General features: G+C 53.8%; 4 protein-coding genes across 4 annotated transcripts; 3 read left to right on the top strand and 1 right to left on the bottom strand.

The window, feature by feature from the left end:
- The first annotated feature begins 1685 nt into the window (after window positions 1–1685).
- LOC120642653 (rosmarinate synthase-like) lies at window positions 1686–3416 on the top strand. The gene is made up of 2 exons (XM_039919219.1): window positions 1686–2577; window positions 2703–3416. Exons 1-2 carry the CDS (start codon window positions 2101–2103, stop codon window positions 3315–3317), a joined length of 1092 nt encoding a protein of 363 aa, XP_039775153.1. The 5' UTR covers window positions 1686–2100; the 3' UTR covers window positions 3318–3416.
- Window positions 3417–5242: 1826 nt separating this feature from the next.
- On the top strand, window positions 5243–6315 carry LOC120642652 (mavicyanin-like). The gene is made up of 2 exons (XM_039919218.1): window positions 5243–5500; window positions 5691–6315. Exons 1-2 carry the CDS (start codon window positions 5335–5337, stop codon window positions 6056–6058), a joined length of 534 nt encoding a protein of 177 aa, XP_039775152.1. The 5' UTR covers window positions 5243–5334; the 3' UTR covers window positions 6059–6315.
- A 1456-nt stretch (window positions 6316–7771) lies between these two features.
- On the top strand, window positions 7772–8825 carry LOC120642651 (stellacyanin-like). The gene is made up of 2 exons (XM_039919217.1): window positions 7772–8226; window positions 8395–8825. The coding sequence occupies exons 1-2, from the start codon at window positions 8052–8054 to the stop codon at window positions 8781–8783; spliced, it is 564 nt and encodes a 187-aa protein (XP_039775151.1). The 5' UTR covers window positions 7772–8051; the 3' UTR covers window positions 8784–8825.
- A 1066-nt stretch (window positions 8826–9891) lies between these two features.
- Window positions 9892–11389, bottom strand: LOC120642650 (vegetative cell wall protein gp1-like). Its single transcript, XM_039919216.1, has one exon. The coding sequence runs from the start codon at window positions 11146–11148 to the stop codon at window positions 10078–10080; it is 1071 nt and encodes a 356-aa protein (XP_039775150.1). The 5' UTR covers window positions 11149–11389; the 3' UTR covers window positions 9892–10077.
- Window positions 11390–14989: the final 3600 nt, after the last annotated feature.

The following is a 14989-nucleotide window of genomic DNA, read 5'->3' as shown; positions in this document are numbered from 1 at the left end:
TCTTGTATTATGGTGCTGGTGTCAGTGTCTCGGATTGAAGATTACTACAGTCCCTTGCTTGAACTGTAGCTTCCTTTTATGGTTTAGTACTATCTAATATAACCTTATGGTGAAAAACGATTAGTCGAATAAACCATCAAGGTTGAAAAAATAATGAGCTTGGAATACATTTTGTATTTCACTTTACTAAATATTTTCAGATACTTAATTGATTTTTAAAGAAAAGCGTTATTTATTCGAAATCAATTAGGAGGTTAGATTGGATATGTCAGAATTATCGAACTCGGGCCTTCAGGCCTTGTTTGTGGTTTCTGGGCTCGCCCGGAACCCCCCCTGCCCTGTTGGGCTAGTACTCCTATCTAATCAGGCCCATCCCATTTCATGGCATCCTAATCAAAACCGGCGCATCAGAGTTCAGGGCTAATTGAGTACGTATACTAAAGCTCGCGCTGCCGTGAGTCGCGGCCCCACGTGGGCGGCGGTACTGTTCATGTGGGCCCGGGGGCACTGTTCATACTAAATAATAATATTGAAGTACTGTTCATGCGGGCCGGGCACTGTTCATAATAAAAATAAAAATATGATTCATAATAAAAAATAATAAAATTTTAAAAATAAAAACATGTGGCCCCCACGTGTTTAAATGTTTAGTTATTCTTTATACACAAAAAACAAAAAAAAATTGTATACTACATTCACCTCTATTACTTATTGGATTTTGTTTTCACTTTGTGAACTCACAAAATATAATTGAATCATCCATTCATTCCTAATCTTATGATTTTTTCTACCAAAACATTCACATCTATTACTTATTGGATTTTGTTTTCACTTTGTGAACTCACAAAATATAATTGAATCATCCATTCATTCCTAATCTTATGATTTTTTCTACCAAAATTAATAATTAGTGCAAGCTAATCCATCAACTATATCTGTTAACATACAAAAAATGAATTCCTACATATACTATTTATGCAGAACCAACGTGGGTCCTGTGTGCTATTCAGGTGGTACCCACATAATATTCAATTGGAATTCATTCATAAAATATATTTAATTATTTATTTACACGAACATAATAAACATCAATTACATCTACATGTGCTAGCCCCTACAACTTAATGGATTTTAATTCGCAAAATATAATTGTATGACAATTCATGAACTATACCTACTACAAATTACTAAATTTTTCTTTTACCCTACCAAAATCAATAATAAATATAAATCAATTCACCTACCGTACCTACTAACATAAAACAAAAAAAAATCCTAAAAATATATATATCTATACATTTAGCGTGCTCTCAGACTTTAAACTACTATACCTATGTACTTTAACTTTCAGACTTCATTCAATACATCAACATATTGTTAAAATACATCAACACGATATTGCTTTAAGTATAGCACATAATAATATATTTTTATTATAATTTTAGATCAAACCTTTTGCTACAGGTGCGCATAGCGCGCCAACCTATCTAGTATACATAGCAGCCACAAGCACCAGTTTTCCAGCACCAACTTGGCAACTTGCGGCCAGTGATTGATCGTTGCCGTCCAAACAATCCACTCCCGCAGAAAACCAACCCCTCACCTTATGCGTGACCAACCGCCTGGCAGGAGTAATAAATTAAACCATCAATTTGCCGTGAGTTAGCTAGCCAAAACCAAGCTAACGAAACCGAACATCTGAAGCCTGCTGCCTGCCATTTCCTGATTTCCGCCAACTCCCGAGTCCCGAGTGAATGAGTGATACTGATACCTAGTCAAACCGACAGACTCCACACTAAAATTTCATGAGATGGTACAGTGATAGCTTCCATTATTCTTGCTGAAATTCAACTCAAACCTTCCAAGGCCTTGCTGGCAGCACGCGTTTGGGGCAGTGTATTTCCCAGTTGCAACTCGATGACGACGAGCACAGCCTGAGACTTGTATTGGCACGTATAAATTGAGCCCTGCTCCGAAACTCCGATACGCACGGCACCATACATTTCTTGTGAATCCTGTCAGGCCAAGAACAACTTCCTAGCTCCTAGTCTTTCTGCACGGCCGGAGGCAGCAAGGCAGCGAGCGAGCGAGCACGCCGAGATGGCGGCAGCGGCGCCCGTGCTCGTCCACGTCGAGTCCATGCAGACCGCCGTCCCGGCGCGCGACGCCGGGTCGGGGCGGTCGCTGCCCATCGCCGTGTCGGGGGCGCCGCTCGCCGCCGCGGAGCTGCAGCGCCGCTTCCGCGCCGCGCTCTACTACCGCGGCGCCGGCGCGGGCGGCGAGCTGGAGGCCGCGGCGAGGGAGCGCGCGGCGTGGGTGAAGGAGTCCCTCAGCGCGGCGCTGGCCGACCACCCGGAGATGGCGGGGCGGCTGCGCTCCCGCGGCGACGACGGGCGCTTGTGGGAGGTGAAGCTCAGGGACACCGGCGTGCGGCTGGTCCAGGCCTCGGTGGAGGCGACCATGGCGGCGTTCTTGGAGGCGAGGGGCGCCGACCGGGAGAGGAAGGAGGCCGCGCTGGCGCTGTGGACCGACGTGGACGTGCACGAGCCCGACATCTGCGCCCCGTTCTTCGTGCAGGTACGGTGGTGGTCCCGGCCAGCGGCCAGCATGGGCCCACTGATCAGTCACACATAGACCTCAGCGGAAATGTGGCAACCGGTAACCCAACTCACAGCAATGTCGTGTTCCGATCCCCTTCGCAGCTGACACGATTCCAGGACGGCGGCTACGCCGTCGGCGCCAGCTGCAGCCTGCTCCTCGCCGACCCGCTGTCCCTCGTCGGCTTCCTCAAATCGTGGGCTCGCAAGCACACGGAGCTGCAGGCGCTCGTCGCCAACCCGGTGATCCAGTACACGCGCTACATCCGGAGCGCGGGCGCGGGCGCCGCCAAGCGCGTCAAGTCCGTCCCGCTGGACGCCGCCGCCGCCGAGCGCACGTCGACGACCGTGCTCTTCCGTGCCGCCGCCGGCACGCCCGACCACCGCGCGCTCGCGGCGGCCTGCGTCGCCAAGGCCGTCGAGACGCTGGGCGCCAGGGCGCCCCCGCGATTCACGGTCGTGGCCGGTGACGGCTCGGAGGGGCTGAGCGTCCTGACGTGCGCGGCGGATGGTGATCAGCAGAAGCCGTGCCCCGCGCCCCGAGCTGCGCACTGGCGCGATGAGCCCGGTCTCGGTCTCGAGGACCTGGCGCTGGAGGGGAGAAATCCCGTGCACGTATCGTACCACGTCGTGCCGTGCGCCGACGAGGGGCTCGTGGTCGTGATGCCGGCAGGTGGTGCGGAGCTCTTGATCACCGCAACCGTGCCGAACTGCATGTAATTTCGAAATGCCCTTGGGGCCTGCGCTATCGGCCTATCGTTTCATGACGTGCTAGTCACTTGCTCACCGCCTGGTATATGCTATGTACTACTACTCTTTAAATCCTTTAGTCCAATATCTATTTAAGTGTCATAAGAGTATGATGAGTTTAAATATCATGCCACGTCAGTAAATTTACTGACATGGAAAGTTATTTATGAGGAGAAAGGAGAGAGAGTATTATAAGATGTGAGATGAATGTTATCACCATCACACTCTTCTGGCATAGTTACCAAGTTTCTAGTCTTGGTAACTGTACGATAACACTCTTCAGTGAGAATTGCCTTTTCAATGTTGTGCGGTTGGCGTGCCAATACAATCAATACTATGACCTGATCTGTTGCTGACTTGGTTAGGTGGCTTTGTGTAGCATTTCTCAAGTTTTGAGTTCGACTTGCAAAAGAGGTCTTCTCTTATTCAATGCTGGAGATCCCCAGGGGCTGAGTTCTCTTATTCTTTGAGGACTCCAGGGCTTGAATTTTAGCCTTTTTTTCAATCTAAGGTGAGTTACGGCTCCCAAAACCAAGCATGCACAGACCACCGTGAGGGCCCAACTCGACAGCTATGTAATTCTTGTGTATGTATGGTCTGAACAGTGTTTCGGGCGACTCGAACTACTTGTACGCTGCAATGCCAACTCCTGAATTTTGTAGGCCTGCAGCAATATTTTCTACCTGTTGTTACTTCATAACTTCAGTTTTGATTTTGGCTTGTTGCACTATGCTTTTCAGTTTGCTGGAATGGCTATTGTTTTTGTTGCATCGTCAAGTGCTATCATTGCAAAAAGGAAAAGGATGCGTTGTCTATATGAGACCACACAGAAAGGGATGCGTTGTCTGTGGATGCTTGGCTTCGTTCAAATCTTGTTGCGAATTTTGTCGTGGGGTTAGACATCGAACTGGCAGAGCTCGATGGCGAGGGGCCGTTCGGAGGAAGAAGATAGACTCAGGTCAGATATTCCGCAAACATGTACATTTATTACGCTGATATACTCCCAAGTTAGTCCACTCGAACAGCAAAACCTGAGTGGCTGAGTCTGACGACAAGGCAGAAATCAGGGGCGAAGTTAGAGCTGAACCGAGAGGGTGCACCGTCTATAGTTCTGCTACTAGCCCTTTGATTTACAAAGTGAAAATTTGACTATTAGCACTGAGTTTCATTTTGGCGTGGGTGCATACGCATCCACTGGATTCTATGTAGCTCCGCCTCTGGCAGAAATCCTGGTTTAAAAGATGCCAAAAGGAACTTGTACGGCTGTACTAGCAACAAACTAAAGTGCCAAAAAATAATAGCACGTCTAAATGGCTTTGGTGCGGCTCATTCTGCAAGCAGCAGCAGCAGTCCTAGACTCCTTTTTAGTTGCTGGTAGTATTTCGTAAGAATTTGTTCAAGAAAAACTAATCCACGAGCTCGCCCCCTACGTTGCAATAATAGTTATGGCGCCATGTTGCTGTCCTTATTCCCGATTCAATAAGCAAAGCAACTCATTCAATGCCGATGTTCTACCACAAAAAAAAAAGTTTCAGTACACAAACGATCAAATAAACTGTTTGGTTCGTTCTTCCTAACAAAAACAATTATTGGTTTGTTCAACCATCATCTCGTCTAACTTACTGAAGTACTTACGGTGCACCTTTTTTTTGAACGCAAATTACGGTGCACCTTATTATTAGGTATGTCATCAAACTCATTTCCAGGCCCTTTCTCCTCTTTTCCCTGGTGCATAAAGGCAGGCACTAAATACCTTCGTCGATCGTACTCGTTTGCGCGAAGACTAAAGCGACGAGAAAAGCTGGTACGCGATTGCACGTTAGAATCCCTCACTGACAGAATGGGCAGTGCTCGATCGTAACCGACTCCGGCCTACTATATAACAACGACCGCTCTCAACGTCCCCCAGCAGCCTTGCCCATCGATCCCTGTTATCCTGACCAGCTCTCGATCTCCCTCCTGTAATCTGACCAGATAATCCCCTGAAATGGCTGGCACTCTGCGCGGCCTGATCCTGGCCATCCTCGTCGTCGTCGCCGTAATGCCGGCGTCAGCCAAGGACTACACGGTGGGCGACTCGTCCGGGTGGAAGCCCGTGGTGGACTACGCTGCCTGGGCCAAGGGCAAGCAGTTCAGCGTCGGCGACACTCTCTGTAAGCACCAATGCAAAGCTCGATCGTCCTCGCATTCAGTTACATGCGAATGCTGCCAAAGCTAGCTCTGCCATGGGGGCAGGCATGTTCTTTAGAACTTAGAAATCTCAGTGCGTGGCTCGCTGGCCGAGCCATGGATCGGACGATCGTGCACGAGGACTGATCGCGCGCGGCTTCTTCAATTTCGCAGCGTTCCAGTACAGCGCGGCGCACTCGGTGCTGGAGGTGAGCGCGGCGGACCACGGCGCGTGCTCGGCGAGCAACCCGCTGCGATCGCACCGGGACCAGAGCACCACCATCCCGCTCACCAAGCCGGGCACCCGCTACTTCATCTGCGGCGCCGCGGGCCACTGCGCCGCGGGCATGAAGCTCGCCGTCACCGTCTCCGGCGGCGACGCCGGCCCCACCATGCGGTCGACGAACGCGACGCCCGCGGCCGGCTCGACGGCGGCCGCGACCGAGTCGGATTTGAGCGCGGCTGCTGCCACTGCCAGCGGGGCTCGCCTCGCGACGGGCCTGCTGCTCGGGGCCGTGGGCCTCGCTGGCCTGATGGGCTGAATTCGAGGCCTCTTCTGTTTGCTTCAGATCTCTTCATATGCATCGTATCCCGAGGGCCCGAAGCAGGCTGAACACGTGTCTGCTCTGAGCTCTGCTACGGCACTACCCGTAGGTTACTACTGTGCCTCCAGAGTGTCTGTGCGTCTGGACGTCTACGCGCGTGTGTTAGTTTTTGTTGTGATTTTGTGGCTACTGGTGGTGCGGTTCTTATCGTTGATGACTGACAATAAAACTTCACCCTTACAACAACAAGTCTATATATAGCCTCTAGCGACAACTTTTAGTTTTGACAGTGGATCAGTGGTACGGACGACTCATCCTCCACCATCTTCGATCTTCAAACCGTAAATTTACAAGTGGTAGGTCAACTATCATTGATTGTTGAGAAAAAGCGTAATTTCCTTTGATCCTGCCGTGAATGTGCGCCGAAGAGTCTTTTCATCCCGCGCTCGACAACATTGAACCATAGTCACAGAATTCTTGGACGAGACCTCGATCCGTGACCCCGGAACGCCGTCCCGAATCGAGGGTTGGGGGCGACCGGGTTCGATGTCCCGATTCCGGATGGGTCGCCGTCCCATTGCTGCAGAGGTTCCATCATGGGACGAGTTGGGGCTTCGGGCGACGGCAGCGGAGGCTCGCACATCGGCTGTGGCGGCGGCGGGGAAGTCAGCCCGTTGCGACGGCGGAGGAGGCAGGATGGGCGGGGAAGTCAGCCCGTGGCAAGCAGGCGGCGGCTGCCTTGGTAGCGGGGAAGGTGCAGGTGGAAGACAGGAAGGAGACAGAGGAGCCAGGAGCGAGCAGGCGGCGTCGGCTTGGGCAGCGGAGGAGGAGGCGCGGTTGGTCGGGCTCGGGCAAGCGGCGGCGTCTGGGGGAGAGCGGGTGAGTGGAGTCGTGGAGGCCAGGAGGTGTGGATAAGGTTTAGGTTGGTTTGATGAGCTTTTTCATCATTGTTTGATGGGCTTTTCATTCAACTGATGCGTGACATGTGTTGAATTTGTGTATTTTTTTCTTGCTTTCTTTATTTTGGAGACTCGAAGTACCTTCGAATCAAACACCGTTCCTAGGTCATCGACCCATAAACGACGGAGTCATGTACCAGATTTGGGATTCTTGTTCTGAACAAGTATACCATATTCGTACCATAATTCTATAAAGTATCGATCCTCGACCCTGTTTCTCGACTCGATCGATCCGGAAACTTTGTGACTATGCGTTGAACCTCAAACCTCACCGAACCGCCCTTGTAGCGTAGGTGTTCCTTCCTCGGTGAACCAATCCACCCGACCTAAACTATGAGAACCAGCTTATGTGGTGGGGACAAAATCGTGAAAGATGGCACATGGTAACTTTTTCTGTGACATATCCGCTTCTTTAGTGACATGTAGGCAATTGCCTCCGCAAACAGATCGGCAATTCTATTCTTTACTCACGCTGCGGCAGCTCAACAAGAATTTACCGTGCGCGCATCGAGCTCCTCCGATTGGAGTAACAGCCAGCTTCAACCATGAGCACCGGCACGAAGGAGATTGCCTACACGAGCAAGGGACGTCGAACGGTCGAACCCATGACATCATCTCTCTAGACAAAAGTTTGGAGCAGGAAGAGGCAGCTTAACCGCCAACACCTTAGTACTAGCGATGACACACGTGAAACCGCATCACCAAACCTCACCAAACACATCCCGATTTCCTCCCCGGCATCACCTATTCAGATCAAATCCGTCGCATGAAAAATAAGAAAGAGCAGACGACCGCTTCACCTGCTTCCCAGTTGGAATTGGAACCCTGCAGACCTGTGCGTGGTCGCTCGCGTGCTACACCCTCCAAACCGAGCTCTAGCAGGCACTCGAGAGATTAGCTGATTAGGTAACCAATCTTCAACAAGAACTGCCGCTTTCGTATATATCCGAGCTTTTTTGGCCACGCATGGACACCTTGGATCCCAGCCGCTGCATCGGAAGCGTATCTCCGTGTGCACACCCCCGTCCTCCATGGCCGGAGCTCGCGTTGCTCTGGCGCTGTGCGCCCTGCTGCTGCTCGTCGATGGCGTGGCCCAGAGAGCCGAGGCGGCCTCGTACACCGTCGGGAACAGCGCCGGGTGGGATCTCAGCGCGGACTTGCCGTCGTGGGCCAACGGCAAAACCTTCTACGTCGGCGACGTTCTAGGTACGATCGAGAACCTTGCCAGCATCCCCTGTCTCGCTCGTCCAAGCACATGCTGCAGTTCAGAGTCTGTTTCCTCCGCAGCCGTTAGATCAGAGACCAAAACGCAATCGACGTCCCTGATCGCGACACGATTTGCTTGCTCACGGTGTGCTCCTTTCCTTGATCCAGTGTTCCAGTACTCCAGGTACCACACCCTGGACGAGGTCGACGAGGCCGGGTTCAAGAACTGCAGCGCGGCGAGCGCGGTCCTGTCCCGGAGCGACGGCAACACGACGGTGCCGCTGGCGGCGCCCGGCGACCGGTACTTCATCTGCGGCAACCAGCTGCACTGCCTGGGTGGGATGAAGCTGCACGTGCTCGTCAACCAGCCGGCGGCGGGAGGAGCAGCGGGAGCTCCGGCGGGGCCCCCGCAGGCCCCGCCGCATGCCACCCTCCCGCCCAGCACCGACGACGACGCCGGCGTCCCCAGGCTCTTCCTCGGCGGGTCCCGCCGGACCACGGCGGGGGCGCCGCCGCTGGCGGCGTGGCTGCTCGTTGCTGCGCCCCTGCTTGTATGAAGAAGAGGTGGCCGCGGTTCAAAGCACGGGTTCGCGATGTCACCGAGTTTGTACTCCGCTTCTTTCTCCCTCCTGCTTGTATGAAATTTTTGCGAGCCAACGAATCGAAGCGTCAAAAATGGCGGTTTCGCGAGACTGGTCGTGTCAGATTGACGCATTCGGGATGCCCGTTTCCGCCGATCTGTCCTCGTCCTAGGCACAGTGCCATGTGTTACGCCCGCATAGAGGAACGTCCGGAACGCAGCGCTGGCAGGGCTGGTGTCAAGCACGGACAAGAACAGCTGCTGGTGCATCACTTTCAACTCTCGAGCACCTTCTGCTGGACGTTCGCGGGTACGAACAATCATCTGAGGCCGTTTCTGCGGCAGAGGCTCAGAGCCTCAGACTGATGGCGCGAGGCGAGTCTGCCAGCGCCACGCCTGCGAACTCCACCACCTGGTGGTGGTGGCACGCTTCCCGTTCACACTGGCACCGGGGGCTCCTCTGTTCCTGACTCCCCCCTCACCCCTCCTTCGCCGAGCCGATGCATGCCAATGCAAGCGTTGACGCCTTCCCTCGGTGAAGCTTCTTTTCCTCGATGGAGCATTGGAGTACCTGTGGGCATCTGGTGTGAAATTGGGTTGGGTGGGTGCCTGAATGATTTGATGATGTGATCATAGGACTTTGCCCTGTTTCGTCCACTTTTGGGAGCAGTGGGACGCACGGCCTCGGTCCGCCCTGTCTGTCCACACTCCACTCAGCTCACACACGTGCTGCTGCAATGGCGCCTGCACGGCTGCATTGTACGTGCGTCGCGTTTCATGTCGACTTTGTCGGTAGCACCACTGGAAGTTTCTCTGTTTTTTTTTTGAAGAAATTGAAGTTTCTCTGTTTCCCCTTCGCAAAATCTGTCGGCAGGAGCTAGCGCTGCCTGCGATCTACCCACCATCAGTGATGTACTGTGACTGAGCCAGTTCTCCTCCGGTCCAGGCTTGCATTGCATCTACCAAGCGATCGATTCAGGCATCTTTACGTGCATTTACTACGTCGCAACAAGCATGAAACGTGTACAAAAACTCAGCACGAGCACGCATTTGACAAGTAGTTTACAGCAACAGACAAGAGCCCAAGAGGAACTGATCCATGGCAAATCAGAGATGCCCAAAGGGAGCAATCCGTCCATCATCCATGCGTAAATAGAAATAAATTATCAATGTGTTTTACAGCAAGAATCATACATGCAACCATAAAACGCGAACAAGAGAACGAGATCGTGCGACGAGCAGTACGGAAGCGACGGTAAACGCAGCTCTACTTAGAACAAGACCACGAGCCCGGCGGCCGCCAAGGCCGCCAGCGCGGCGCCGCCAACGGTGCGCGCGCTCGGCGCCGCCGACTCGTCCTCCGTAGCGAGCGCGGGACCCGGCGCCAGCGACGGGCTCACCGACACCGAGCTGAGCGGCGCCAGCGAAGGTGCTAGCGCGGGCGCCAGCTCCGGCGCCAGAGCCGGCGACGGGGTCGGGGCCTCTGTGGGTGACGGTGTCGGGGCGACGCTCGGAGCCGGCGACACGGGGGCTGGAACGGGAGCCGTGACGGGCGTGGAGGTCGGCGGCATTATCGGGGCAGCGAGAAGAGGCGTCGGCGCCATTGCTGGAGGGAGGGTGGACGGAGGAAGCGCCGCCGGTGGCATTGCCAGGGGCGGGGAGGCCACTGGAGCCGGCATCGCGGGTGCTGGCGCGGCCACGGTAGGCGCCGTGGCCGCAGGTGGCGATGCGAGCGGAGGTAAGGTGGCTGGAGGGGTCGCAGAGACAGGAGGCGCGGCGGCGGCTAGTAGTGGCGGAGAGGCAACGGGGGGTGACGTGGCAGCCAGCTGCGGCGAGGCGGCCGTGGTCGGCGGTGCGGCGGAGGCTAGTGGCGGCGAGGTGGCGGTGGTAGGTGCGGCGGAGACCTGAGGCGGCAAGGCAGCGGTGGTCGGCGGTGGGGAGGCGGCTGTGGTTGGCGGCGCGGCAGAGGCCTTCGGAGCCGACACGGCTACCGTTGTTGGCGGCTGCGCCGATGCCTGCGGCGCCGACGCGGATACTGTTGCTGGTGGTTGCGCTGAGGCCTTTGGCGCTGAGGCTGCCGTTGTCGGTGGTGCGGCAGAGGCCCGCGGCGCGGAGGCTGCCTTTGTCGGTGGCGCGATCGAGAACTGCGGCGCCGAGGCTGCCGTTGTCGGTGGCGCGACGGAGGCCTGCGGCGCCGAGGCTGCCGTGGTCGGTGGCGCGACGGAGGCCTGTGGCGCCGAGGCGCTGACCGGAGGAGCCTTGGACGCGGACGGCGACGAGGCCGGCGACTGCGCCGCGCAGGACACGAGGAGGAGCGAGAGGAAGAGCGGGAGCAGAGCCATTGTTGCCCGGCCGGCTCCCTCTCGAACTCGTTCGCCTTTCAACTCCTTCGTGTCTTCTTGCTCGGCACACGAGCTTTCCTCTCTGTTGCCGCGCCTCTGCGTGTTCTGACCTGAGCAGCGCAGAGCAGTGCTGTGACTGTGAGAGCGAGCTCCAGTGACGGTGCGCTATATATATAGCTAGCGCACTCCGCTGATCGCGCGTGACCGCTTGTGAAACCCAGCATTGAGAGCTGATGGGGAGGGAGAGCTCGATCGAGGGGAGGAGAAAACAGAAAACGAGCCATGTTTACGGGTTACAGCTCAGCGTGGGGGCCAGCTTCTAATGATGACGTATCCATTTAGGGCACAAGCATGCACGCGTATACGTACGGCTTTCGTAGCTGATGGCAACACCTTTCGGTACTCACTCGCCGACATCTACCTATCTGTGGTCTGTGGTCGTGCGTCCTCAAGTGTACCGTGGCGAGAGCAAATGGATGGGTGCACAGAGTTGAATTATGGAAATCTATATATGGTGAAAAAATAAATTTAACAATTATTTTGCTTATTTTTATAGGTGCATCGGAAAATATAGCTTTGCCCCTGCCATTTACCAATGCAAGAGTCTTATTTGCTAAACAGACACTTTAAGTGTATGATAGTCTACTGATTAAACAACTAACATATCCTAGCGAACTGAGCGTAGCTCAGCTGGTAAGGTTCTTTGTGGTGGATCTGGAACCTACTCACCAGAGATCGAATTCTCGACTCGGCACTGGTGCTCGCATTTTTTGGATTTATTTTAAAATTTAACCGGCGCTATTCTTTCAGTGGTAGGCGATGTATCCGCATACGTATATTTATAGGGTGAGTGTACGTGCGTTGGTGAGCATCTGCTCAACTTGTTTGCGTCTGACCGGTTCCCCCTCGCCTTCTTAGCGCCGCTCCGATGGCGTGAACCGGGCCAGGCTGTTTATACCCTTTCTCTCACCTCTTAATGAAACATGTGATGTGGTACGTTCTTAAAAAAGCAAAACAGTGTACTAGGAGTAGAATGCTTGCAGGCAACAGAAAAGTGAAAAAATGGACATAAGCTGCTTGTGAACGGACGCATCTTCTGAACCATGCGTGCACTTCGTTCAAGACGAACTGAATTTTGCTCCAAATTGAAGCGATTCAAACCTGGCTCGACGTGTTCGCCTCGCCCAGCGCAAGGCGTTAAAAGACTTGGGGATCATTGCGAATGATGGGAGGCTTAACGAGGATGCCATTCAAGATTGTGCAGATATACTCAAGGAGTTGCCACCAGACCTTCTCAAATCTTTAGCGAATCTAAAAAGTAAAGACTTCTGGGATGTTGTGGCGGGGCTTACTTTGCCTCCTGGTTAGTCTTGGGTGCTTCTTTTCGGTCTTTGTTGTTTATGGTTGTTTCTAGTCTCGTCAAGTGGAGTGGTGCGGCCGCGTTGATGTCCCAATCCAATCGGTTGTTTGTTGAGTAGAGTTCGAGTGGAGTTGGAGTGGCCGTGTGCAAACCAGTTTGGATGTTGTTTTTTTAAATATAATCGGCAGCTCTCCTGCCTGGTTCGTTCAAAAAAAACCTGGCTCGACCTCAAGTTTTCTGCCGCGACCGACACGCCCGGACGGACTCCGATCCGGTCCAGTTCCTCCTCGCGCTTCATGCCGCGCCGGAGACCACGACGGTTTAATTTCTAGTCTGTTCGATTCAGAGCCCTCAACAAATCCAGCATTCAGAGCCGAAAGCGACGACCACGATCGGCCCCAGCGTCGTCCTGTTCTCTGATGGTTCACGAAGCATTGCCTGTGGACAAGGGTACGCAATACACCCACAGCTGTCCTGCACAGGTTGAGCTCCGGTAACTGCAGATCAGATAAATTGGGCAGTTTGGCCAATTTCAGTGGGAGTGTCATAAAAGTGCAATTGACATTAAATTTGTTAATATGTACTAATAGTATGAGGAGAGAAAAGAGACGAGTGTCATGAGATGTGAGAGGAGTGTCATCGCCATGACCCTTCACTGGCACGGTTCTTAAGATTACAGTCTAGATAACTGTATCGATGACACTCCCACTGAAACTGAGTTATCTACCCTGATGGTAATGCCACTGCATGCCACAGACATTCTTACTAGAGACTACAGAGACTTAACCTGGCCTAACCACTGAGCCTCCCACCGTCGCACTCGTACCTGAAAGGGACTCGCGAACCAAGATCTCTGGCCCACGAGTCTCCATGGGCGGGCGGGCGGACGGACAGCCTGGATCGGACGCCCCTAGCTGTTAAGGCATCTCCTCGTTTGGTCGCGCCTGGGCCTCACCCTCGATTCATATCTGCGGTACAATGATCAGCGCACGCATTAGTGCACCACCACCACGCTAGGCCCGTGGTTAATTTGTCTCCTGCCTTTTTATGCCGTTTTGATACGTGTAAGGCGTGTGTGTAACCGGTGTAGGACATGGAGTCATGGAGACGCCGATTGAGCGGCGCTAGCTCTTGCATGCATTGCAAGGAAAGCAAAGCTAAGCTCTTCGCTAAAATCATTTTTTGCTCTGACTTTATCTCCAACTACCCCGTTCTGATCATTAGCCGCCTCGGAAGGCCATCAGCAGCGCGGCGCACTCTTATGTATGGCATATGCCTTTTCAAGGGCCTCCAATGATTCAGTTTTTTTTTTTTTAAAAGGCCTCCAATGATTCGCGATCCCATGCCATTGGAGGTGACATGATAACCCTTTTAACCATGCATGGAAGATAAAAAAAAGGCGATTCCAAGTGATGATCCGTCAAGCCTCAAGCGACACACGCGTCACGCCGATGGCTGGACTCAACTCAAAATGTGGTGCGCGTGGAAGCAACGCTGAGCGACGCTTCTGGCCAGTTGATGCTCTCTGCACGGCGTTGCCGGGATTGGCGTCGGAGTTGTCGGTGGCGGGCGTGCTCAGGTCGCTGATCCATCGGCCGGAATGAACAAGCTGGCTGCTGGGAGAATTAAAACTCCTCCTCTCTCCAGCGATTCAATGGGCGTCGCCTTTTCCTGGACCGGTCGAAAGCTTTACCGGCGATCTAGGTACCGGGAGCTGTTCGACAGGGCTGGGCCAACCGCCGTGCGCCATAATCGCCGGGCCGAGCATTGATGCGCGCGCGGCGGTGCCGGACCCCCCCCCCCCCCTCCCCCCCACGCGACGGCATTGTTGTTGAAGGAGAAGAGCTGAGCACAGGGTTCGGTCGGCGAGCGGCACGACGCGTCCTCCTCCTCCCCGTTAGGTTTGGGTTGAAGAATCTGGGTCGCGTCTCAAACGGTCAGCGTCGGGGTCCCTCGAGCTAGCTGGAAGCTGAACTGATGGACGCGGCAGAACTGAAACGGGGTCCGTCGAGCAGAGGGTTCAGAGTTTGGAGCCGTGGCCCGTGGAGGTGCTCACTGCTCAGTTCCGCCCGCGCTGAAGCAGCCAGGCAGGGCCATGCCTTTCTGTCTCTACTGACGACGACGAGGATCAGAGGCTGCCTCCCTTCTGCGAATGCTGTACTGTATTTTTGTTCCTCGGAAGAAAGAGATACTTGTACGCTTACTGCTGGCTTGCACCTCGGACTCTCCGAGATACCGAGCTCGTTGCTGTTTATGGCACTGCAATTTTGTGTGACGCGAATGTTTCTCTACTTACTACGTACAGCTCCCCATTTGCTTTCACATTGCGTCAAGGTTTTTGCAAAGTTACTAAATTAAGTGTGACTCAAAAGCCGTTACTGATCTGAGAAGGCGCATGCCTCACTTGTCGCTTCTCAGCTGGGAACACGTATTTGTCTTTGAAAGAGACAAGGCGTGCACCTCAAAAGCCGCTTTCCACTG

Source organism: Panicum virgatum, chromosome 7K (assembly GCF_016808335.1).
Source record: "Panicum virgatum strain AP13 chromosome 7K, P.virgatum_v5, whole genome shotgun sequence".
Lineage (NCBI taxonomy): Eukaryota > Viridiplantae > Streptophyta > Magnoliopsida > Poales > Poaceae > Panicum > Panicum virgatum.
Note: the sequence above shows the minus strand (reverse complement) of the source record. Positions and strands in the feature narration are given on the sequence as shown.

Bases quoted from the DNA above. Each gene is read 5' to 3' on its own strand.
- LOC120642653 (XM_039919219.1), top strand. From the start codon at position 2,101: ATGGCGGCAGCGGCGCCCGTGCTCGTCCACGTCGAGTCCATGCAGACC. The intron at 2,578-2,702 runs GTACGGTGGTGG...TCCCCTTCGCAG, and splicing joins GCGCCCCGTTCTTCGTGCAG to CTGACACGATTCCAGGACGG.
- LOC120642652 (XM_039919218.1), top strand. From the start codon at position 5,335: ATGGCTGGCACTCTGCGCGGCCTGATCCTGGCCATCCTCGTCGTCGTC. The intron at 5,501-5,690 runs GTAAGCACCAAT...TCAATTTCGCAG, and splicing joins CAGCGTCGGCGACACTCTCT to CGTTCCAGTACAGCGCGGCG.
- LOC120642651 (XM_039919217.1), top strand. From the start codon at position 8,052: ATGGCCGGAGCTCGCGTTGCTCTGGCGCTGTGCGCCCTGCTGCTGCTC. The intron at 8,227-8,394 runs GTACGATCGAGA...TCCTTGATCCAG, and splicing joins CTACGTCGGCGACGTTCTAG to TGTTCCAGTACTCCAGGTAC.
- LOC120642650 (XM_039919216.1), bottom strand. From the start codon at position 11,148: ATGGCTCTGCTCCCGCTCTTCCTCTCGCTCCTCCTCGTGTCCTGCGCG.